Source organism: Lissotriton helveticus, chromosome 2_1 (assembly GCF_964261635.1).
Source record: "Lissotriton helveticus chromosome 2_1, aLisHel1.1, whole genome shotgun sequence".
NCBI lineage: Eukaryota > Metazoa > Chordata > Amphibia > Caudata > Salamandridae > Lissotriton > Lissotriton helveticus.
The window spans coordinates 803899067-803923873 of record NC_136059.1 but is presented as its reverse complement, the minus strand read 5'-3'; the positions used below and the strand labels follow the sequence as shown (position 1 = coordinate 803923873).

The 24807-nt window shown below is 42.7% G+C and overlaps 1 protein-coding gene across 1 annotated transcript in view; it reads right to left on the bottom strand.

Moving 5' to 3' along the window:
* LVRN (laeverin) overlaps positions 1–24807 on the bottom strand; it is a 663539-nt gene that overhangs the window by 146694 nt on the left and 492038 nt on the right. Inside the window, exon 15 of the mRNA XM_078675542.1 lies at positions 7262–7356. Coding sequence (XP_078531668.1) covers positions 7262–7356 — 95 coding nt within the window. The remainder of the gene's footprint in view (positions 1–7261; positions 7357–24807) is intronic.

Here is a 24807-nt window from a genome sequence, read left to right as displayed (position 1 = left end):
TTTTACGAATTTTGGTTGGTCTTCCACAATCTACTCCTTTGATACCCTTATTGCTTGATATGGGCTGCCGCTCTATTGTAGATGTAGCGCGGTAGAGGATGATAGCACTGTACGCCTATGACATTGCGTACGTCTCATTGTTTGGCCTCTCTCTCCATACCATCGGAGCAGGAGTTTAATCTCCTAGCGGCCAAGGTCAAGTCTGGCTCTCCGGATGACCCTTTGAGACCTGCCCAGTTTTTGGACTCGGCACCCCTTTGCCTTCCTCCTATTCGCCATCTGGTGGAGCAGTCTCTTACCATCGGCACTGTCCCTCCTAGTTGGAAGGCTGCCTGTGTTATGCCTATCATAAAGAAGCCAGGATTGGATCCGTTGAAGTCGGAGAGTTATCGACCTATCTCCCTTCTCCCCTGGGTGGCAAAGATCACAGAGGCCCATGTAAATAACATCTTAACAAATCATCTGGCCTCTGCACATCTACTGGATCCAACACAGAATGGTTTTAGATCTGGACATAGCACAGAGACGGCACTTTTATTTATGGTCGAACATCTCCGCTCTGTGCTAGACACAGGTCAAACGGCGGCACTGATCCTTTTGGATTTAAGTGCCGCCTTTGACACTGTATCTCATACCATTCTTATTCGTAGGCTCAGTGAGGCAGGCATCTCAGGCAGGGCATTGGAGTGGTTTCAATCGTTCCTTTCGGAGCGATCTTTTCAGGTTGTGGTGCCACCGTTTAGATCTAGGTCCCACGCTATCACCAAAGGAGTCCCGCAAGGTTCGGCGTTGAGCCCCACTCTTTTCAACCTGTACGTCCAACCTTTGGCGGAGGTGGCGAAGAGTTGGGGTCTCACTATGGTATCTTACGCCGACGATACCCAGGTGGCAGTGGCTCTTAATGGGGACTCTGACCAACTGGCATCAAACTTTGCGGATGGTTTGAGGGCTGTTGCTAGCTGGCTTACTATCAACTGTTTACAACTCAACGCCCTCAAAACTGAGGTGATGGTATTAGGTAAGCACCCTGATCTGTGGGGTGCTAGCTGGTGGCCTAAGGAGCTGGGACCCCCCCCAAAACCTGCCACCGAACTCAAAAATCTGGGCGTCTGGCTGGACTCCAAATTAACCTTCTCGTTCCATACTAAGAAGGTGGCGTCCATGTGCTTTGGCATCCTACGTGGTTTGAGGCCGATCCTCAGATTTTTCGATGCCCCTACCCGCCAGATGGTGATCCAAGCCAGCGTGTTATCCAGGCTCGACTATGTGAGCTCTCTGTTTCTGGGCACCAATCAGGCGGAAGTTTCACGACTCCAACGGGTGCAGAACGCGGCAGCTCGGGCCCTAGTGGGCCTACCCCGCTTCTGTTCAGCCCGTAGTACTATCTCCACCTTGCACTGGTTGCCAGTAATAAGACGTATAGAGTTCAAGGCCCTCTGCTTTGCATTTAAGATTCTTAAATTTGGCACCCCCACCATACTTCAGCACCTCCTGTCCTTGTACATTCCTTCGCGCAGCCTTCGTTCTGCCGGACAAAATCTGGCACTAGTTCCCCGTTTTAAAAAATGCCGACTGGGTGGCCGGTCATTTGCGATCTTGGCCGCTAAATTATGGAACGCACTCCCTGTCCATATTCGCTCCTTGGAGGACCTTTTTGTCTTTAGAAAGGCTGTTAAAACTCATCTTTTCCCTCTGCCTTATTAACCTTCTTCTACCCTTTGTGTGTCATTAGTTGTGTTATTTGTTCCAATATAGCGCCGGGACGCCCCTTAGCTGGGGCAGCTGTGCGCTCAAAAAATTTGAATAACATAACATAACATAACTGTGGCGGAGAATATGGATAACACCGGAACTGGCCCTCTTTGCTAACGAACGAAATTTCAGATGTAAGATCGATTGTGGGATCAGGTAATCTTCCCTGGTTTAGAGTTGTGAAGTCTATGTTGGGAATTATGGGTCTCAGTCTGCTGTGGTCGGACCCTGGAAATAATGATTTTCCTTCAAAAAAAGAATTTAAAGCGCTATATTGGGCGTCTATAAGATATCAAATTGTTGCCCAGTTAGAGTCCACCTCATTGACTGGCAGGTTCTTGGTCCATAAGCTTGACCTCTTTCTGGAGGAGTATTGGGATGTCATTACTAGGAGCAATGATAGAAAGCTCTACCATCAGCTTAGAGTTGGGACGTTACCTGTGAGGACCTTTACAAATAAATGGCGCGGTCAGTCTTCCGAGTATTGCCCTTGGTGTAGGGATCAAACGGAATCAATAGGTCATATCTTCTTTGCCTGCCCTGCTTACCTAGCCCCCTGGAGAAAATGGTTAAAACCAATTTGTTCTAAGATGAGAATCCGGGTGGGTGCGGAGGCGCTATGGCTTATAAGAACTAATACATCTGAGATTGTGACCATAGCAGTAGTAACATTTTTGGGCTTGGATTATCAGAGCTAGGCACCCACATGTGAGTTGATCAATTGATAGTTTTAATCTTAACATAGTTAGTACGTCTGTAACTGTAAATTGAATTATGTTTTATGTTTTATGAGCTTGTATGATATGTTTAACATCATTATTAGTGATTAATCATGTGCCGAAATCAATTGTTGTATACCAGGCTGTATGATTCTAGTTTTATGTTTTTATCCTGGGGTATTATGTTTATTAATATTGTCAAGAGTATTGTGTTCTTATGTATATTTTTTATATATGATGTCTTTTCTGATGACATTTTTTGAATAAATACGTATGAACTGAACTGAGAAGAAATCATCATAGAAGTTCTCCCCCAAATCCTACAAGTGCTACAGGTATTCGCACATTAAGGGGCATACCAAATTACCTAGGAGGGCGCAGTCCCCCACTCGTGAGCAGACATTGCGGATGGCAAATGTAGCGGTTTCGGAGGGGGTGTTCCCAGTCAGCATGGGTAGTAGTACAGAGTTTAGCCTAATGTACCTGGGTGACAGAGAGATTGTGCAAAAAGCTGACCTGCCTAACAATACTTCAAAGTATAGACTGGAGGTCACCATCAATGGGCAACGGGTAGAGGTTCTGAGAGACACACGAGCCAGTTTGAATACTGTTAAGTGCCATCTAACGTATTCCACCGGGTTGTAATAGCGGACAACCGTGAGATCCACTATCCCTTGGCTCTATTTCCCTTTGAATGGGAGGAGGGTCTTAGGTTAGTAAAGGGTAGCTGTGAGTTCAGCGATGCCTGTGCATTGTCTGTTCAGTAATGACATGTAGCCCTACAAAAGGAAGAAGGTGGAGATCCGATCCACCTGGAGATCTTAGGGTTGCTTGAGTGGGTGTGTCTGACCACATGGTCCACAGCAGCCCAAGAGGGAAGTCAAGTGGACTTGGAGCCTGGATAAATGGCCCAGGTATCTGTCATGAAGCGGAAGGGTATTGAGTGTGAAAAACCAGCTCCCTGCGCTCCCATGATACAGAAGGAGGTTGGGCCTGAGGGCCACACCACAGGGCCCAAAACGGTAGGACATTGCTGCCTTGGGGGACCTACCTAAACTGATTAGCTGGCAAGCTGAAGGGGGGGGGGTCATCCAAGGAGGAGTTATAAAAAGCTCAGAAAAAGTGCCCTACTCTTGAGGGTCTGAGGTGGAAGGCCCAGGTCCAGGCAACTGGTGACACCTCTGAGGATCACCTGATTTACTGGGTGAATGATTTCCAGTATAGTGAGCTTAAAGTCCCTGAGTCTAATAAAATCACTGTGTTGGTGGTTCCCCAGTGCTACAGGGCATGATGTACCCCTGGCAGGATATCGGTTCCAAGATGAGAACTTTGCCAGGCTCGTTTCCCACTTTTACTGGCCCTGATGAAAGTGACCTCAGATGCATTCTGTAGGCTGTCTTACTTGCCAGGCCAGTGGAAAGTCAGTGGTAAAGCAGAATTCTCACCTGTTTCCCCTTCCTTCACTGGTACCCACTTTAAAAGGGTTAGCATCAACATTATTGGGCCCATGGACCCCAAGACTGCCCTAAGCCACAGGATCATCCTGGTCTTCGTGGACCATGTCACTCTGTAGCCAGAGGCCATACCTTTTAAGATGGTGACTCCACCTGAAGTGGCCAAGAGCCTGATGGGGATTATTAAACAAGTGGGATTTCCCAAAGAAGTGTTGATCGACAGTGGCACTAACCTCACGTCAGCACACGTGAAGTCAATGTGGAACGAGAGTGGAGTAACTTGCAAGTTCCCCGCACATTGTCATCCCCAGACGAATGAGCCTTAAATGCACTATCAAGGGTTTGCCAGAACTCTTGAGGTGTAAGAGGGACGTCCTCTTGCCATGCCTGTTATTTGCATACAGAGAGGTGTCACAGAGGAGAGTTGGATTCGGCCCCTTTGAGCTCCTGTATGACCACCTTGTCAGAGGGCATTTCAGCCTTGTGAGGGAGGGTTGGGAGCAAGCTCCTAAGAGCCCCATCCCCCCAGATGTAGTCAGCTACATGCTGCCTCTCCGGACTCAGATGAAGCGCTTCTGGAAGAAGGCCACTGAAAATCTGCAAGCCAGCTAGGAATTTACGAAACCCTTGCATGACCAGAAGACCATTCTGGGTTCAGCCTGACCAGAAAGCATAGGTGGTGGAGCCAGTGGAGCCATGGGCCCTGCAAGACCGGTGGTCCGGGCCATAATAGGTGAAGGAGTGCAAAGGGGAGGTCACCTACTGGGTAGACTCTAGACCCACAGGAAATCTATAAGTGTCCTCCAAGTCAATTGCCTCTACCCCCACTTTTGAGAGGTCCAAAGTCACCATGCTCTTGGAGATGGAGTGGAGGAGGAGAGGGAACCTTTCTCTGACCTCTAGTCTAAGGAGCAGAATGGATCAGACAAATGTGTTAACCACCACTCCCCTACCTTGACCTCAGAACCACAGAGGGACTGTCGCCAGTTGCTGAGGCAATGTGCCTCCTTGTTTTCACTCACCCCTGAGCACAAACGTCTGTGCATCCATGACATTGATACAAGAAACAGTAGGGCATATTTACAAGGGGGTTTCACCACCATAACGTCACTTTTACTTTTGTTCCTGTGGCGCAATGTCCTACACTATATTTATAAAGTGCAATGGGTGTTGCTTTGGGCCTTCCACCACAACACCCACTGCTTTTTGACAGTGCCCCAGATTTACAAGGATCTGTAAATCTGAGGCAGCACCAAAAACGAATGCCATGCAATAGCTGGCATTAGAATGGTGCAACAAGGAGAAATATTTGTATTTCTCCTCGTTTTTACTTTTTCTATGTGTGCTGCATTCTGGTCATGCAAGGGTTTCGTAAATTCCTAGCTGGCTTGCAAATCACCATTATTGATTGTTTATGTGCAGAAAGGAACATCTTGCTGCACCTAAACAATCATTCCCTGTAATTCATACACCCTTACACTATGGCGCAAGGGTGTCTGAAAACACAGGGGTGCACCATATTGTTGTAAATATGGTGCATCCCTGTGTTTTGCAAATGGCGGAGCGTGGCGCTGCGAAATTTGCATCAGCGCTGCGCTCCTCCATTTCCTTAAAAATATGCCCCAGTATTTCCATGAAGAATAAGATTTACAAGCTATCTGACAAGGTAAGGACCAGAATCTAGGAGGAAGTGTCTAAGATGCTGGAACACAAGATGATTGAGCACTCCAACAGCTCTTGGTCCAGCCCAGTGCGGCTGGTACCCAAGGCCTCCCCACAGGGTGTCACACCAGAACTCAAGTTCTGTGTGGATTATAGAGGGCTCAACTGAGGCACTAGGACTGGGGCACATCCCATCTCCCTGGCTGATAAGCTCATAGATCGAATTGGAGCTGCCATGTCCTGATTATCTTTGATTTTACATCTAGGTATTGTTAGATTGCCCTATATCAGAGGGACAAGTAGAGGTCTGCATTCCCCACACTGAGGGCAACTTCCAGGTAATGGTGATGCCCTTTGGATTAAAAAATGTTCCTGTCATCTTTCAGATGCTGGTGAACAGGGTCCTGGCAGGCTCGGAGGCCGTCAGTGCCTTGAACCTGGACAACATTGGGGACTTCAGCTCCAGCTGGAAGCGCCACCTGTTCCACCTCCAGGAAGTGCATTATGACCTGCAGAAGGCAGGTCTGACTATCAATGCCAGTAAGTGCCAGATAGGGCAGGAATCAGTTGTCTACATGGGACACCAAGTTGCTGGGTGCAGGGTGCAGCCCCTCCAGGCCAAAATGCAGACCCTCTTCGCTTGGGAACCCCCCAAGACACCGACTTTCTAAGTGAAAGCTTTCTTGGTCCTTACCTGATACTACAGGAGTTTTGTCAAGAGTATGGCACCATTGACGCTCCCTTGCCAGAACTGACTTCTAAAAAGAAGGCCAGAAAGGTTATCAGGACAGAGGCGTGCCAGAACGCTTTTGACACTATAAAGGAGCTTATGTGCACAGCGTGACATGGGTCCCATGCACACTGTGCCACATCAACCAAGCTACACCTGGCTGATGAGCCCTAACTAGGGCAAAACTAGCACTGGGTTGGTTTTGTTCCAGTTCAGTGAGGTCCTAGCCTGGTTGGTTGGGCTTGTCCCATTGGAGCAGGACAAGACTTCAAGGTGTTAAAAGCATTCTGCCATGTCTAGGGCAAAACCGGTCCTGGGTTGCTTGTGTTTCAGTTCAGGAATGATTTGACCTGGCAGTTTGGGCTGGACTGTTCCCATTAGAGCTGGGTCATTACTGATTTGCATATGGTTGGGCCCAAACTGAGGTGGCATGATGTGCAAAATAACGATGGACTGGGATCTGGCCCGAGTAATTACCAGTGGCTGAGATTAATTCAAGCATTCCATCCATCACTTTTTTGTATACTTTAGTGTGTTACAAATAGGGCACAGGCATATGAGGCTCAGAAAGAGGCATGTAGCACAAATATACTGTACAAATAGTCACTTTGCCATTGTGCATGCATGTGTTTGCATAGATTAACACATTAAACTCACATTTACGGCCCTTGCCAATGGTTGTATACATTCTTTCTCATTTACTTAGTAGATGCAAGAGTCTCTAAAGAATCTCACTCCCTCTCATTGTTTGCACAGGCGACGTACATATTCAGTGGCATTCTTTTTGGTATCAGAAGGAGGGAGATTGGTACCAGCGGCATTGGACAGGACTAACTCTCAAGCTTCTCCACTGGGCTCAACATCTCCAATGTAGTCAGATAAGGTAAAAAAATAGGCACATCGCACAAAATGCAATTAATTTTAAGTAAAAATTGGTCACTTACTGCGCAAAATAGTCATCTTCAGTTTCTTCAAAATTATCCCGAATTATACTTTCGTAGTAATGATAGATAGGCGCAGTCCTCCTTAACATGTATTTCTGTCAAAAAAAGCAAAACACATATTGTATTTTTACTCACACTTCATACATACTATAAGCACGTTCTCAAGCATATCCCTATTCAATTATATTAATACACCAGCATTCTAATTTATTTGATTGTATTTATTGGCTTTTATGTTGTGCTCTTGTTGCCTTTTGACTCATTCGAAGGGAGGAGAGTTTGCATGAGAAATAAAAGAGGGAAATAGCCAGAGACTGTCTAGACAAAGTTAGTTTTAGTTCAGAATGTATGCCTGTCTATTGGTGTGAGCTTGCCATCCTTTCTGTTACTTTTGGCATGGGAGGGTTAGGATAAGGGTGTTCCATCATGTGGAGCCATGATCGTGAAATGAGGCGACACGTCGTTAATTCTCATATTTTTTTTGCAAACCATTACTTTTGATTTTTGATTGCATTTAGACTAAGATTATGTGAATTAATTTCTGATTTCTTTTTGTTTTTGATGCCGGTTTGTTTGTTTTTTAACCATTAACTCTTTAATTTGTTTTAGGTACCCTTTAATTCAATCCCAGCAACCTATAATCTCCCTGTAATACAAATATATATATATAAAATTACATATACAAATATATGCACACACATGTATACATGTATATATACATATATATGTGGTGAGGAGAAGGTCTGTGGAGACTGCAGAATTGTTTGTAAAAGAGATTAATACTAACAATCTGAACGTACACTTCACACACATTAGTAAAACCAGTGTCCCAGTTTTAGACCTAGAAGTATACATTAGCAATAGGACGTTAGATCACAGCTGTTCTGTTCAAGAAAGAGACTGCTGGAAATACGACTCTGCATGCATCCAGTTTCCATCTGCGCCATACCAAAATGAGCATCCCATATGGTGAGATGCTACGGACAAGAAGGAATTGCAGTATCACTCCCGACACACTTCAGTGTCAGAGGAAGATGAAAGAGAGATTCATGCAGATAGGGTACAGTGAGCTGGCAATAGATCAACCACAAAGGGCAGCTAACAAAAAAGAGGAGGATGTTATCCTGTTCTCAATGCCAAAAAAACAACCCAAGGGAGGCGTAAGAATTATAGCCTCATGCAGCAGCCAGGACAGAGCACTAACAGCCCTATTTAGAAGGCACCTCCACATAGTAAGAACAGATCCCGTGATTGGTGAGCTTATGCCCATGAATCCTCAAATTACTTACAGGCATACACAATCGATGAGGGATGTACCTGTAAAAAGTAGCCCCGAGCTGGCCACCGAAGTAAGCTGGTTGCAGCATAAAGCGGGTTTTAAAAGATGCTCCTGATATTAAGCCTGCACAATTGGTCAATATACGGTTAAATACACACCCCATTATAAGGACAAGCCAATTAAGATTAAGGGTGTGTATAACAGCAGAACTGAATTTGCAGACTACTTATTAACATGTACTTGTAAATTAAGTTACATTGGAAGCACAATGCTTGCTGTCTACAAAAAGATACTACAGCATGTGTGCCATATTTGACATAAATCAGGCATACCCGGAATTGAGGCACTGTGAGTTACACTATAACCATGATCCTAATAAAATTATGTATTTTGCAATTGATGGGGTACTGGTGAGTAGAACGGGTGGAGATCGTGTAAAGGCACTAAGGGAACTTGAAATACGCTATATTGTGAGTCTAAACTGTAAAACCCCAAATGGACTGAACATAGTCAAGGAATTGTATGCCTGTCTCTAAATGAAATAGGGCAAGATACAGGCAAAAATAAGTCCCTTTGCAGCTTGGTCTAATATATGCATCTGTACTGGGATATTGTATTGACATATGTTATGCCAGGTTTACCAACAGGGGCTGGACCCTCTGCCACTTCACCACTTCACTTCAATCTAGTATATAGTTTATGTTTTATGTTAATGTTTAACTTGAGTTTCTGAGCACTGTAGGTGATTATCAAATGTTGCTCATATAGAGAGGAGGAATGGCTGTTATGACGTTGCACCACAAAGGCATAATCAACATGCACATTGCACTTTTGTATTGTACAGCTTGACTTTATGACCGTATCATTAGTTGCGGTCTGCACAGGTGATTATACATATTATGTAATATGAATGGAAATGCAAATTTAATATAGTGTTATTAACCCATGAAGGCATGGCAATGTGAGCTCAAGGAAAACTGAATTGTTTCTTGAGAGCGTTATAAAAGTCAGCAAGGGCAGAAAGACTCTATATGTAAGGGGAACTATATTAGAGCCTTTACATTTCTGATCAGTTTAGCACTTAAGCACTTTAAGTAACGCTGCCCACTTCAACTCAATAATGGATGCAACATTGCCACAAGTGACGTAGAAGAATAATAAACATTGACCGCCTGCAGTAGATTTAATTGTCTGTAAAACTATATTAAGATGAACTGTTTGAGTTTGCAAACAACAATATTCAAAAAGTAAGCATGACGGCACTGTATTATTTGTATTTATGAAGGACTGTCACTAAGTGTCATTTATTTTAATTATGTGAACATAATGAATAATTTAGTACTGTGCATGTAGAGTATACAGTGTTAGATGCTAATATGTCTCTCCTCTTTGAAATATCTCACTAGTTTTATCTTAATTTCTATGATGATGTAATCCGTGAAATAATCATGGAAATGGAGCACATGTCATGTGATCAAGGCTGCACTTGACGGTCGAAACTCGTAATGGCAGATATGGTGGACAAATGAATAAAAGCAACTGAATTGTATTTTGTGTCTGCATTGATCCTTATGCAACAAGAATTTGGATTGCCCAATGAGATATATTCACTTCAAAAACCAAAGGTTATAGGGACATTATAGCTAGGAAATAATTTTAAAAACCTTATAAATTCACAAAAAAACAAAGGTTACATGGACATTATAGTTAGGCACATATTTCACACACACAAAACCACACAAATGTAACAGTTATAGATACCTAAGTTAACTATAATTTACACCCCGATATGCACTACTTATAACTTTACATATTGCATCCCTCTGACATGGTAAGTAACATCACCGATGTGAAAATAGTGAGTCCCAAAACATGTTTTCCCCATGCAATTTCCTATAGGAACCATAGACAATTCTAGCTACATGGCTGAATGAAACTACACCAAATTTGACAGAAAGCTAGATCTTTATTTCGAAAGAGTGCTTTCAGTGATTTGGAGAAACTCCGTTCAATAATGTGGAAGAAATTAAGCTTCAAAATGTATATGTCTAGTGGTGAAGCATGATTTAAAAAATTCAAAACACAGAACATATTTACTGTTTAAAGGCACGAAAACCTGAAAGTGCAGTTGGCACACATTAGACACAGTGACAGATGAAACTGAGACAGGTGTAGTAGGAGCACCATAAAAGCGTGCTTTAAAATGCAAGATAATAAAATGTGCATACAGAGCAATACTAATACACATAAACGAGTTGCACTAATAAGTGTTCCTTATGAAAATGTTGTTTATTAACTCTTACGGATAAAATCATGCTATTAATAAAGTGCCTAATGTTTCTAATGCTTTTTCTTAGAACACAACATTTGGAAAAATCGGTGCACAAATGTATTGAAACTAGGTATGATCTCTGGTATTACTAGAGATTCTATAGTTTATGAAAAGTGAAAAAGTAATTTTGTAGTGTGAACTTAGAAAATTATATGAATGTTGATACAAATCGTGGATGTATGGAAAGTTAGCTATTTTAATGTAATAATCTTTGGCTAATTTTTTTATTGATTTTATTACAACTATATTTGATACGATCTAGAGTTTATTTAATTTAAAATGTGTGATGCTAACATAAAGGCTTTTTCTTTAATGCTGACCATTCCCCTGACCTAATACAATGGACCAATTACAACTAATGAAATGTTGCTTTATTTGTCCTGAACACGTATATATCTTTGAAACCCTTCTGTGGGAACAGGATTTCAGCTCTAGCTATAGATATATACTTTCTATTTCTTTTTCACCAATATTAGGCCTTATTAGACTCTTAAATCTTTCATTTCTCATGACCAGTATGGGAAAGTATCCCACTGTTACAAGTGTCCTAGGTGAAATTATGTGAATTTGAGCAGACAACAGTCTTCCAATTGTGGTGAGATGCCACATCACTGAAATCTGCTAGAGATGTTATAAAAGAAGAAACCTCAAAGGAGGAGAATCAACATTGATGTTTGCTTCTTGAAAAATGCCATACTATTTCTTTTCCCCTTGCGAAAGGATTCTATGCTGATTGATTTTTGATGATTACTAAGAACTGTTACCATACTTTGGACTGCCTTGTTGATGCTAAAGTTGGTAGCTGATGGATTGTAACTTACTTTGCCAAAGCATTTCATTTTCATTTTTCTTTTCTTTTATTTCCTTGTATATGATAATGGACTCGCCCTTAATGGATTTTAAATCTGAACCCTTTCACACTCCTTGTACAATCTGAGTTGTTAGACAAACAATCTATCCTCCTGCCGTAGTGGTAGATGGACTCTGCAACGCTGTAAACTGATTTAGATAATAACTATCTGATAAAGCCTTGCCTAAATGTTTTGTACTTTAATGCAAGCCGTGATATTCTTAACTGAAATTGTCAAAAGACTGCTAAAGGCTTTACATTTTGGATCTTTAATACAATAATCACATTCATCTAATATCTGTCTGAGTCTAATATTGAGTATTATTTGTTTCTCCATTCAATCTCTGCTATTTTACAAATGTTTTTAATGTGTTGTAGAGAGAATCAGTGAGCTCTGTCAGAACGTCAAGTAATATTTGTTTTGTTCTGTGTTGCTATTGCTGAGATTTTGGTCTGCATAATTCTAGCCTGACTCAACTTCTCCAGAAGTTTGGGTCTTCCTGTTGCTATTCTTTATTTCTACAGCATGAGTGATGTACCTAAATCTGATCTCAAATGTGTGAGTTGACAGCCAATTAATGGTCCACATTGGACAGCTAACCTGGTGATTGGGTTACCCTAGTTTCCACCCCTCTTATCGGTGGATAAACATCCATCAGAGGATTGTTGCCTCTGTGGTAAATGGAAAGGCTGCAGATTATCTAATCGTAAATGGCCCAGTACGGCTAGTGTAGTAAGAAGAGTAAGCTCAGAATAAAAAATGTCCCACGCCTATGCTGCAACAATTCTTGGTAGCAGAGCTATGGTTCTACCTAGTGAAGTGAGATTTTAGGGTGCTAAAAATAGTCTTTTCCCCAAGTCCAAAGTATCGCTCTGGATAGACTCAACGTGTAGCAGCAAAGGAGTGTGAGTATTAATAGGGATGCACATTGCCATTGCTTTTGCTTAAGATTGTGGGTTTTAAAATCGCTGTGTGAAATGGTTTACTTCCACATGGTTAAAGTCCATGTATGATTGTGGCGCTTTGTGCAAAGTTGAAGTTGTGAAAGGGTCCAACATGGCCTAAGATCTTGATATATTTACCTATGGGTTGTCTCAGCATGGAAGACTCTGAATAAGTTGTCTGTTGTTTTGTGGTATTGGTTGTGAGACGTTGTCAACAACACCTTGGTTAGGGTTCTCTTTGTGTGTTAGTGCTAAATGGTTGGTATGGTTGATCTCAAGTGGACAGGGAACAACTATATCAATTTAGGGTGATATCCTGCTGGTCAAGGTTTCATTTGAAGGAAATGAGTATAGCAAGTTTAGTTACCTTGTGAGAGTGAATATCACTTAGTGGAGCAGACAGTTATATTTGTTGCTTGCATTTTATTGTCATTTTGCTTAGAAAAAACGTGCAGGAGAAGATTGTGAAGGATGGTGAGCTGCTGTGAGGAGCTAGATTGACATCACAGTGTGTCCCTCTGTGATTAGTGGATTGACGTAAAGCCGCACTGTGACTACGTCGTCACAATGTCATTGGTTGAGGTTGCCAAACAGATGAATTGTGGCAGAATAATATTTTCTGGATTAACAAAAATCTTTTGTGTATATAGAACTGAATACAAATAAAAAATGTCAAATTGGTAAAGAAAGATGAGACCATATCTGTCAAAGCAAAGGTAGAAACACCACCTGAGGGTACGCCAGGATACATTGTCATGATGATCAAAAGATTACACCATGTCTGTGTCTCGAGCATAAACTTACTAAAAAGATAAGACAGTTCTCTAGTTATGGAACATTTAATTGGAGGATTTTAGAAAATTTAAGGAAAGGGTACAAAATGAAAAATTCTGTTAGAGCCACTGTTATTGAGGATTTAAATACTTGGGAGCCTATTGCTAATCAGAAAGACAAAGAGAAATACCAAGGGAAGTACAGGAGAACTAGATGGGCTGCTCACCAGAAAATGTGAATTGTGTCCGGTACTAGAGGTTGAGAAAGATGCTATGGGCAAGAAAAAAAGAAAAAGAAGCATTTAGAGACAGAGACAATTGATTCAGAGGAAGAGGAAGAAGAGGGCGTTAGAGATAAAAAATCTTTTGAATGATGGATTGATGAATCGTTCACCACCTTACAATGAGACACAGACTACGACTTGACACACACTAGTACAGTTGGGAAACTTAATGCTCCTATAATGTCTGAGGCGCCTAAGGAATCTATGCTTATTTCTCCTGCGAGTGAGAGAACAGAAATGTAAGCTCCGATAAACCTAATTGATTCAAGTACTCCAGATGCTTTGACTGTTGCTGCTACAACTGGACCTGCAGTGCCCCTTTACAAGTCTGGATTACAGGTAAATACTGTTCACAATTTGACTGTACCTACTGGAGTAAATATGGTATGTGGAAGTTCTTCTTACCTGACAGCAAGATCATTGCTTCACACAACTATGGTTCTGATACAACCCAATAATGCTGCAGCTATGAATGTTGTCTCAAATCAGACACAATTTGACCCACTACAAAGAATGTGGCAGGGGTTTTCACCTTTTTGCAACACAAAACAGAGTGGACCTCCTGAAATGAATTATCATGCTTCTGACAGGACTGTGTCAATGGGTATTTCAGCTCCAGGTACATCCATACTAAAAGTGCAACCTGGAACAAGTGCAAAGTTTAATAATGGACCTAAATTTAAATAATACATGAGAGCAATCAGGGTTTACTCCTCAAGAATTTGATTGATGGCTAAAGGATAAATCACAAGAAGACTAGTATTTCCTTGAAAGAGATTGATTGGCTGCAGATTGACAGAACAACCCAAGAACTGAAAGAATCAGTACATGCCTTTTACAAGAGATTAGTACAGGCTTTCAAACAATATAGTGGATTGGACAATGTCGCAGATAAATATGTGGGACATTATGTTTACAGGTTTGTGTTCAGTTTGAGAGCTGAGATTTCTAACATGATCCAACAGCAATTATTTCGCTGGCTGAGCAAGTCAGTGGACGAAATTTCGGGAAACAGCGGTTACAACACTGTAGTTAACACCCAGGTAGGTAACAACGCAGTCGTTACAATGACCGCGTTGTTACAACGCGTGGCTTTACATCGCAAGTTGTTTCGACGACTTGTGCTAGGTGGCGTGCAACATCAGGGAAAGTGTTGGATTTTAAATCCAACACATTCCCTGCTCTTGCACTGACTGGAGTAGGAATAGTAATTTATACCATTCCTAAGTCCAGCGCGCCATCTAGTGCAAGTTATAGAAATGACTTGCAATGTAAAGCCACGCATGATAACAGCACCGTCATTGTAACGACTGCGTTGTTACCTACCGCGTGGTAACACCATGCGCTGTAACGTCACACGATTTCACGTTATGCAAAATATTGTGGTGGTGATATGGAGATAAGCAGCAATGTGTGTTTGCCCAGATGAAAGCGATGCAGAAAGGTCAAGATCAGAAGGGTTTTGAAAATACACTACAGGTACAGGGAGGTTATAATCAAGCTCTGATGATGCAGGGGGCCAATGGTTTTCAACAGCATAATTTCCTGTCCCAATGTAGAGGTTGTGATAATCCTGTAAATCCTAAAACAGGTGTTAATTTAGAAGAAAACAAATCTTAGTCATGAGTGCAGACAATGTCGACATTGGAAATGTGAGTGTAAGTCTAATATAAATAATATATAGGATCAGATGAAGAATGCACTGTCTCAAGGGAATAACGTATGGCAGAATCAACAGATGCAAGGACTGGGAATGCAGAATTCTAATGTACCATAGCAAAGGCAAATGCCCCAAGCTTCACTGCCACAACAGAATGTTCAGGAATAACGATACAATGCAAACCAAAATCATCAGATGAATAGAAATTAGTTCCCGAACCAGAATGCAGCACAGCAGTATTTTATTCAATTGGATGACAGTGACCAGGACCCGCTAGCATGACAGTGCCTGATGTGAGGAAGACTGAATGCTCTAATGTAAGAACAGTAGAAGTTCCAAACCTACCCCTCCTGGGAGAAGTAACCATGTCACAAATAAAAAGTTGTCTACCTGAATTTCAGAACCAGTTTCAGTTCAAATAGGTTACTTTCAGGATTTGCATCCATTAGTGGTGGGTGACACAAGTCCAGTGAATCTGCTTGGATGTGATCCATTATGAAGTTATGAAGTTATCAAGTTGAATTGTTCAATTTCTTGCACACCCAGAGGAACTGAATTCCATACAAATGGTGAAGATGTTGTTTTTAAACTTGCCAAACAGAAATCAGATGTGGGAATGCTTCCTCTCCTGATGAGTGAGGATTTGCCATTTGAATTGAGAGACACAGTTTTACCTGAAGTTTTAGACTTTACAGGTAAATATATCAGACCAATCAAAGGCGCTGCCCCAGTCTGAATTACAGTTAAACCAAATTTAGAGTTCCTAAGAATCCCACAGTACAATTTGTCTCCAGATACTATTGCCAGAATTACTCCTGTGATCGACTCAATGATTGAGCAAGGGATTCTGAAGAAGATAATGGAAAGTCCATGTAACTCTCCCATTGTAGGCTTGCAGAAGCCGAATGGCAAGTATCGTATTTGCAGAGGGAATTGATGTTCCACTTTGAACTGAGATTGTAGACCAAATTCTATGAGAAGCTGACGTTTTTCAATTATCGATCTCGGCCTATTTCTCAATCCCACTGCGCGAAGACATCCAATTTCTATTCATTTTCCCTTTCAGCAGTCATGTTTTGGTATGGTGCTGAGTCCCACAAGGGTAAACGGAAAGCACCTCAATCTTTAATCAGATACTCAAAAAGAATCTTGAGTCTCTGATAATGTCAAATCATTCCGTGTTAGTGCAGTATATTGACGAGCTGTTGGTGTCCACACATAGGATAAATCTGGACTTCTAATTTTGGTCCTTTATCTCACACTATTGTTTTTATCCATGTCCAATTGGCAAAATCATTAAAATTCCTTTTTTGAAACAATTGGTACATTTTTAAATCACTTAAAATCACACTTCATTCTCAAAAAACCAGCTCCGCAGTAATCTGGCATTGCAGCACACTAGGGTGGCATTCGGCCACTCCTGGTGGCGCCCGATGATGAAGCGTGTCACCAACCAGGTTGGTGAGTGAGGGCTTTCCGAACAACCCAAAGAGGTCCCCCTCACAGTTTATTGAGACTGTGAGAATTGCTACATGCTTGCTCATTTTCAAAGTTTATTGTTATGACGCTCCTTTGTTGTTTCTTTGAGCTGTTGGTGGCATCAACTACAAAGGAAGCTTGCAAAATTGGCACTGTTGCTTTTTTAAATCATCCTGCAGAAAATTCGACATAACGTTTTTCCGACCAAGATACAGTTTTACAAAACTGGAGTGCTGTACTTAGGACAGCACATTAGGAAAAGAGCAAGGAAAGTATCACAGGAAAGAATCTCAGCGATTATTAAAATGAATCATCTAGCTACTCAAAAGGAAGTCTGCACGTTCTTAGGAATGTGCTGGGCCCCCCCCCTTGGCCTCTTGATGCAACCTCTCCAGGCTGTCACCGTGTATACCCATCCAGCAGACCGGAGACTCATTTGTGAGCCTTAAAGACCGGCTTGGACTCCATCTTCCCACCGGCATAAGGTAGGACCGATGGGGATTTTCCTTTGCAGACTCATTATAGTCCAGAGATCAAGTGGTTCATGGCTTTCCTCCCCACAGGCCGTGCACTAGCGTATATTAGTTTTTTCCTCCCATATCCTTACGCACTTTCGGGCTAGCCCAGCCAAGTCTAGTTACTACAGTTCTGGGGTCAACATCCTGTTGCCACGTAGCCCTGATTCAAAGGTCACCGATATTACACAGCTCGAACCCACGGGGAAATGCAAAACAGCTGTGGCAGTCCATGTGGCCTAGGTGAAAAGCACTATGGACTGTTTCCTAAAGCAAGCAGCGGGGGTCCTAGACAAGGAAATAGAGCTGGTGGCTCGTTGGCTCTCCTGTTTCCCAGTAAACAAACTGCTCCCATACTCCTCAAGTCCAACAAGAGGCCGGGGCCCATTATTGCACACCCCTGAATTGGTGGATAGGGTGGATGCAGCCAGGGCAATTCCTCCTGCGCCCCCTCAGGACCTAGGCGGGGTAGCAGACACATAGGACGTTGTGGGCCGGGCCAGCGGGGATCAGTCAGGACCAGTGCCCATGTCTGGTCACAGGATGATTACCACCAAGCCGGCAGCAACTAACCCTAAAGCTGGGAGGGGGGGGGGGGTTCTGGTAAGGACACAGGGACAGGGGCTAACCAAAAGTGTTCCTTGCCAAGGTAAAGCATCTCAGAGCTGAGACTTCAATACCTACAAACTCAGGTACACTGCCTCTGTCCAAATATGAACTGTCAGCTATGCTGGAAGCGTGTGTGGGTTCCCTCCTGGCAGAACTGAATTCTAAACTGGAACCGATCAAGCTACGTCTGGATACCATTGAGAGCAAACTTAGACAGTAACGCTGATAATAATGGTCTTTGTGTCATGGTGGAAATAAGGACCATAGACAACCTGGTCCCCATCCCATAACCAGGGAGGATTTATCATCTTGTTCTAATTTTACATAAGAGCACCATCCCTCCCACCCACCCACTGACACAGTTCGCCCAGCTCCCAACCCCAAATGAAGGGTGAAAGGAATCAGCACCACCCCTGGTTAATCCTAGGAAGAAGACCCACCTATGTAGCAATAGGACTATCAGGAGGGAGTCTGGGCGAGGAGTGGAATTCAACTTTGTAAATGGAGTACCGGGCATGTCCCAGGGCCCAACTTCCCTCCACTTACCATTGGAATCAATACTGTACGTTGTGGTCCTGGGAACTGTACCCATGTTGAAACCTGGGTTACTGAAGACTTTCACCAGTTAAAAAATAAAGTGTTGCACGGGCTGAATAATAGCATAATCCTGCTGTCCAGATTGGGGAGGTACATCATCATAGTGCGTAGAGTTGCTTGTGTAGGAGGGTCTAAATAAAGCTGTTGTGCTAACTGTGTTATAATCAATTTTAATCAACCCCACTCGGCAGAGAGAATCCTTCATGCAGCCAGCCTTTGCACCGGTATGGTTCATGTTATATCCAGTGTGGCCCTCGCTTTGGGCTTTTTTTACAGATCCCTGTCACATTCTATAATCCCAAGCTCATGGCATCCCAGGAGGCTCCCTAGTCTGACCCATCAGGAGTGGCAACAGGTTACACAGAGTTAACTTCTATGACAAATACAATCGCCAACCGATCAATCAAAAAGTGATAAATAGCGATAGAACGAGCATAGTGCACTAGCACATCTTTATTAATTGACTGGCAGGAAAGCGAAGCAATAATTCCTTTACTCCCTGAGCAAATACGTTCTCAATACCTGCTATGAGATTTTTCTGAGAGCCTTATTTAGATCATTATTTGGTCTTCACTTGTGAAATGTCTATGTGAGTCTTGTTTCTGTTTTGTCTTGTTACTAGAGCGGTGCTCCACACACCTGAGCTGCAGCCAGGTGGGGTGATGATTTTTCCTCCTACCAATTAGGTAAGCGAGGGTGAAGTGGGATAATGGCAATTTCTACCATATTCACCAAGATAATGCACGTGATTGGCATTTATAATTTGGACAAATTAATATTGTTCATCTATGTGTAATGTTGATGTGTGTTCTTGTATGGTACTTTCGTCTTTACAGGTTGGAGAAGAATAAGGAATATCCCGCAATTACTCAGGTATTCCTTTCCTTTTTTGCAGTAGCAGTATAGATCTAGGTCCTGATGAAAGCAGTGACGCACTAGAAGTCACCGATGCTGAAACATGTTGACCCTACTTGCAGGTGGATATTTTGTTAAATCCGCCAGCTAATTTATACTTTTTATTTTTAATATTGGGAGAGTTGAGAGAAACCATTAAAATTAACTTTTTTCTACTCAATCTCTACCGAATTTTATATATCTCACGTTTGTTTTCTTCACATTTATGCACTGCAATACAGTTACCCATATTCATAACAACAAAACAACCTAGGTTCAACCCATCACATAACTCATGTACCATTCACATAGAGTTTAACAGTCACAATAACATCAAGTGACTTGTATATACAAAAGATACTTTCTCCTGGGAAAGGAGAGCCCAGATGATGACTAGGGCGGAACCGTTTGGGAACTGATGGGCACTTTTTCCCAACTGTGGGATTGTGTTATCTATTTGCACCTAATGCACTTCCATCCAACCCTTTAGTACCTTTCATTCCACACATCGTCATTTAAACTTGACCCCCGGACGTCCTTTTTGTTATTAATGTATAGAATTGGGGTATATGTCTGATAGGGTCATTAATCTAGCCCCTGGATCCTTCTTTCCACATGTTTTGTTTTGTAGTAACAGGTTACTTTACCCATTCAAGCCTCAAAAGCCTCCGCCCCACAGGGGTTTTTAGATAACTGTGATTGACTCCCAGCATCAGTGCCAGTGATCTCAATGGTTCCCACCCTGAAACTCGATTCTTCTCCCCAGCCAGACCGAAGCAACCTCAGAAGCAATTTCTTGGATGCTAATTACTGTAACCCCATCTCATGGGACATTGCCTGCTTGGCAAGCAAGTTCATGGACCCAGGGTGGCGCTGTCTTGTCCAAAAGTTTGAAGTCACATGTTTACAAGAGACCTGGGCCACTGAAAATTCTCTTTTTCTAGAGGGGTAAAGTCCTTTTTTGTGCCTGCTACCCCCTCAAGGGCTGGCCGATCCAAAGGGGGCTTGGGCGTTTATGTCCCCCTCAGGTTAAAATGCAGAATTGTTGTAATTGGCCACAGATAACTCATGCTTGCAGACATAGTTATTTTTAAACTTTTGCTTTTGAGTGTTTACAATGCCATTTCATCTCTTCCTGAGGTTTGCAATATACCTAGGCTGTGTACTTTTTTGGCCAATTGAAATGTTTCCACTCTCCATATGACTCAACTTGTATTGGTGTGAGACTTTAATATTCATCTATGTGGGAATCCAAGAACGCAGGGTATAGGGGGCTCATCTGCCCCCATCTCAGGGATGCACCTAGAACATAGTGGTTAGGGTGAAAATTGTAATACCCTAACATGTGAATTTGATCTCTTGTCAGCACTAGGCAAACTGGATCCAGGTCAGATTGACATTGCTCCCACCTTTAAAGGCCAAGGTAAAACAATTCCTTTATTGGTTTTATCTTTGTCTCTACCCCCTTTTTTTTCTAATATCTACATTTTTTTACAAATCGAGCATCCATATCGATCATAATCTGCTGAGTCTTAAAGCCAGCTGGCCCCTACCAGGCTTGAAGAAGAGGGGGGGAATAGGTGGCGGGTCATTGTAGGCCACAGAGGGGGGCAGAAGGCTCAAATGGGCTCAGATAATTCCTGATTCTTTTCACAAGACCCTTCCATTCAAATGTAAAAATGAGATACAGATTTGTCTGGTCGTGCAGTTGGAGTCTAAAGAGATTACTGTTGATGCTTCTGTAACCATCTCCCGTTCTATCATTGACCTATTGTTTTGGGTTGGGCTTGGCGGACTCGATCCTCGAGGCTAATGATCTTGCCATAAATTCTTCTGTCAAATGTGTCAATGCACAAATTGAATGTTTTAAATAAGGAATGAAATACTTGCATTAATGTAATGAGTTCTCTTTTAAAAAAATAATTTTACTGTATTGTAATGCTTTTTAAGATATGTGTATATATCGAAATAAAGCTTTTTCTACTACTACTACTACTATTGTCGGTCCCTCTTCTCCAAGATGGTTTCACAGCGCCTGCTCACGTGCGGACAGGAAGCTCAAGTAGCATTACACACCATCACGACTTAGAACTTGTTTAAAGTAGTACAAAGAAGTCCAGGGGGTGAAAGGAGGCCTTAAAGGAGGATGCCTGGAGTAATCTCTTGGAAGCCAGTACAATCAAGAGTAGCACCAAGTCCTGGAGCATTGTCAATAGTCCTTTTCTGGCAGTCAATACATCAAACGCTCTGGATGCTCATATCACAGAGACCGAATGGGTTAGCCATTTTGAGGAAATGTTTGGGGGTCCTTTGGCCTGGTGTGCACTTTGTGGACCGGAAGCCAATAAATCAGCCCTAACAATTTCTAAGGGAGAAGTCAGGTTGGGAATAGTTGGGTTGAAGTGCAACAATGCCCCAGGCCCGGATGGAATCCCTTCCGACCTCTACATCTCCAATGTGGAGCTGTGGGCCCCAGTGCTTACAGCTGTTATCAACACAGCTGTCAGGTCTAGTCCCTGGCCTCGTAGGCCACCTCCAACATCTTCCCAGTTTTTTCAATAGAGATAGCACACACTGCTATAGGCCTATATCCCTGTTGGACTTAGTGGTCAAAGTTGGATGGATTTTATTGGATAGGCTAGCCAACTGGGCCCTAGAGAATACCATTTTATCTGATTTCCAATATGGATTCTGCCCTGGCCAGTCAATGATAGACCAGTGTCTGAATCTATTCTTGATCTTGAACAAGTACAAAGTCGCCTGCCCTGGTACCATCGACCAGGCCTTTATAGACCTCTCCAACACATTTGATCATGTAAACATATGTAAGCTGGGGCAGACCTTGTTATCCCTGGTTTGGACAGGTACATAGTCCTCTTTTTACAAAACCTCCATCGAGACACAAGGGCAGCCGTTCGATACTCAGGTGATCTGAAGGTTACATGCTTGTTCACTATCAATAGAGGGGTCCGTCAGAGTTGTGTCTTGGCCCCTTTCCTATTTAATGTATATATAAACAACTTAAAGAAGGTTCTTTTTGGAACCAAGGTTGACTATCCCCAGGTGGGACGGTGTGGCCTTCCGGTTCTGATATATGCAGACGACTCTGTCTTGATGGCTAAGACTGAGCATGGACTGCAAACACTGTTAAATTCTTTTGTCCATTTTATGGGGGAGCAGGACCTGTTGGTCACAACTCAAAGTCCTGTCTAATGCAAGTAGGTAACCGCTCTAGTAGGCCTTACATCTTTAAGGTACGGTCTACCCCAGTCCCAAGGACAAGTGTTTTTTCATTCTTTGGGGTTCTGTTGGATGCCAAAATGAAATGGGGCCCCTAAATATTCGCAAGAAGAATGGCCTTACCCGGGAGACTGCAGCTATTTTTAACTTTGCCTCCAGACAGGGAAAAAGACCAGTGGGGCCATATTACAGCTTAATAAGGCCAAGTGTATCTCAAAAACACTATACAGCAGTGAAGTTTGGGTCACACTATCCCTGAAAAACTCCAAATTGCTGAAAATATTTTTGGGAGACTGCTTTTATCCGTCCCTTATGGTACCTCACCTTTACTGTTCCTGAGGAGCGTGGTTTGACCTATATCACTGATCTGATAGCCTACCACCCAGTGTCATTATGGCTAAAAACCTGGGCTGGCAAGGGGACATCATTAAACAAAAAGATTTTAAGTGACTGTTTGGCTCTCGATTTTGGCTCATGAGTACCGTGGCTCAATTATATCAAGGAGAGTCTTACAAGGATGGGGAGAGGAGACCTTTTCACTAACCCTGAACTGACCAATAAGAAGGACTTGATTAACAATGAGGTGGCCTTTTTTAAGCAGCAGCCAATTGTCAGGGAACACAAGGAGTTACTGAAGCCTGGTGCATGTCGTTTCATCATGTTAAGAACTACACTGAGGGTGGAGCTGTACCTGCTAGGGTTCGTAAACTCATATGATTAATTTTTACTTACCAGGTTTTGGCTTGATCTCTGCCACCTCCTCCTCACCCACCCAAGGGGACAGTGTAAGGGTCAGAGTCTGTCGCCCTGTGGTTGCGACAGAAAATCTCCCCAGGACATGCCCCATTTTTTGATGTTCTGTAATGTATGACTTACCTAGAAAGACCTTTCTATTCCCGGTCCTAAAAAAGGCTAATTTTAGGCAAGTGCATCCCACTTTAATTTTTTTTTACAAATGGTCATGTGTAGCATTGTTTTTATATGCTCAGCGTTTTAACACCTTGCGTGCTCATGAAGAGCTCAGCTCGTCATGAGGCACGGTGGCGTTGTGCTCATGACGGCGCTCCCACGGGAGGATAATTCCCCTCCTGTGCTGAGCGTTCTACAGGCACGGGCGTGGTCATTACGAGCTCAGCTTGTCATGATCACAGCGCCACCATGCAGCGTGACGAGCTGAGCTCGTCACGAGCACTGCGATGCGCGGCCCCCTTCCCCTGCACCTCGGGGGAATTAGCCCCGCGGTGAAGGGGCTAAAATCTGCTGTCAGGCTTAGGTCAAGTTGTGACTAACTACCCAGTTTCCTACATATTCCTTTGGGCACTATGCACTTTGTAATGTTTCGCTCACCTTTCAGTCTATCAAATGCTTTTATCAGATGAGATTAATTGTCGTCAATCAGAGCGATCCCTCTTCACATGTGTGTTTTTGGGTGTCTCTTGTACCTTGTTTTTACATCTAGCCTAGGTCATTATCTTATCCGGTATGTCTTTTAGAGGACTGTTTTATCACATTTAATGTGTACTTTTATGGTTTTACCTCATTAAAACAAATAAAGATTATTTTTATTTGATTTGATACAGATGATGAGCAAACAGCTGTGAGGAGATCAAAAAGAGCAAAAGTACCAAGTGAAAGGTATGCATCTCCTGAATGCACCTATTTGGCTGACAATGAGTGGGATCTAGAGTTGTACAAGCATTGAGCTAAAAATACGCGTTCACCTGAACCTCCTTGAAATGAACTTTGTTGTTGATTTGAATTTTAATCTGGATGAACCAATTGTTGGACTAACACATTTTTTCCGAATATACGATATGTGAGTCTTTCCATATCTGAGAAGATTTCAAGCTTGCCCTAATTTTTAGTGTCAAGAATTTGTTGAATTGCTTAAACCACTGCTGCTAATTTAGATTTTTCTTTAGTTAGACAGTCTGAATTTTGAGAAACCATCGGACCCGGCACTGGAATCTCCTCCAAATGCAAATGTGTATATACTGTGATTCTTTCTTTCTGTTTATATTTTAATTGCAATGCTTATTTTTTAAACCTACCGTCAGGGAAGACTATTGAAGGCCTACTCACGCCTCCC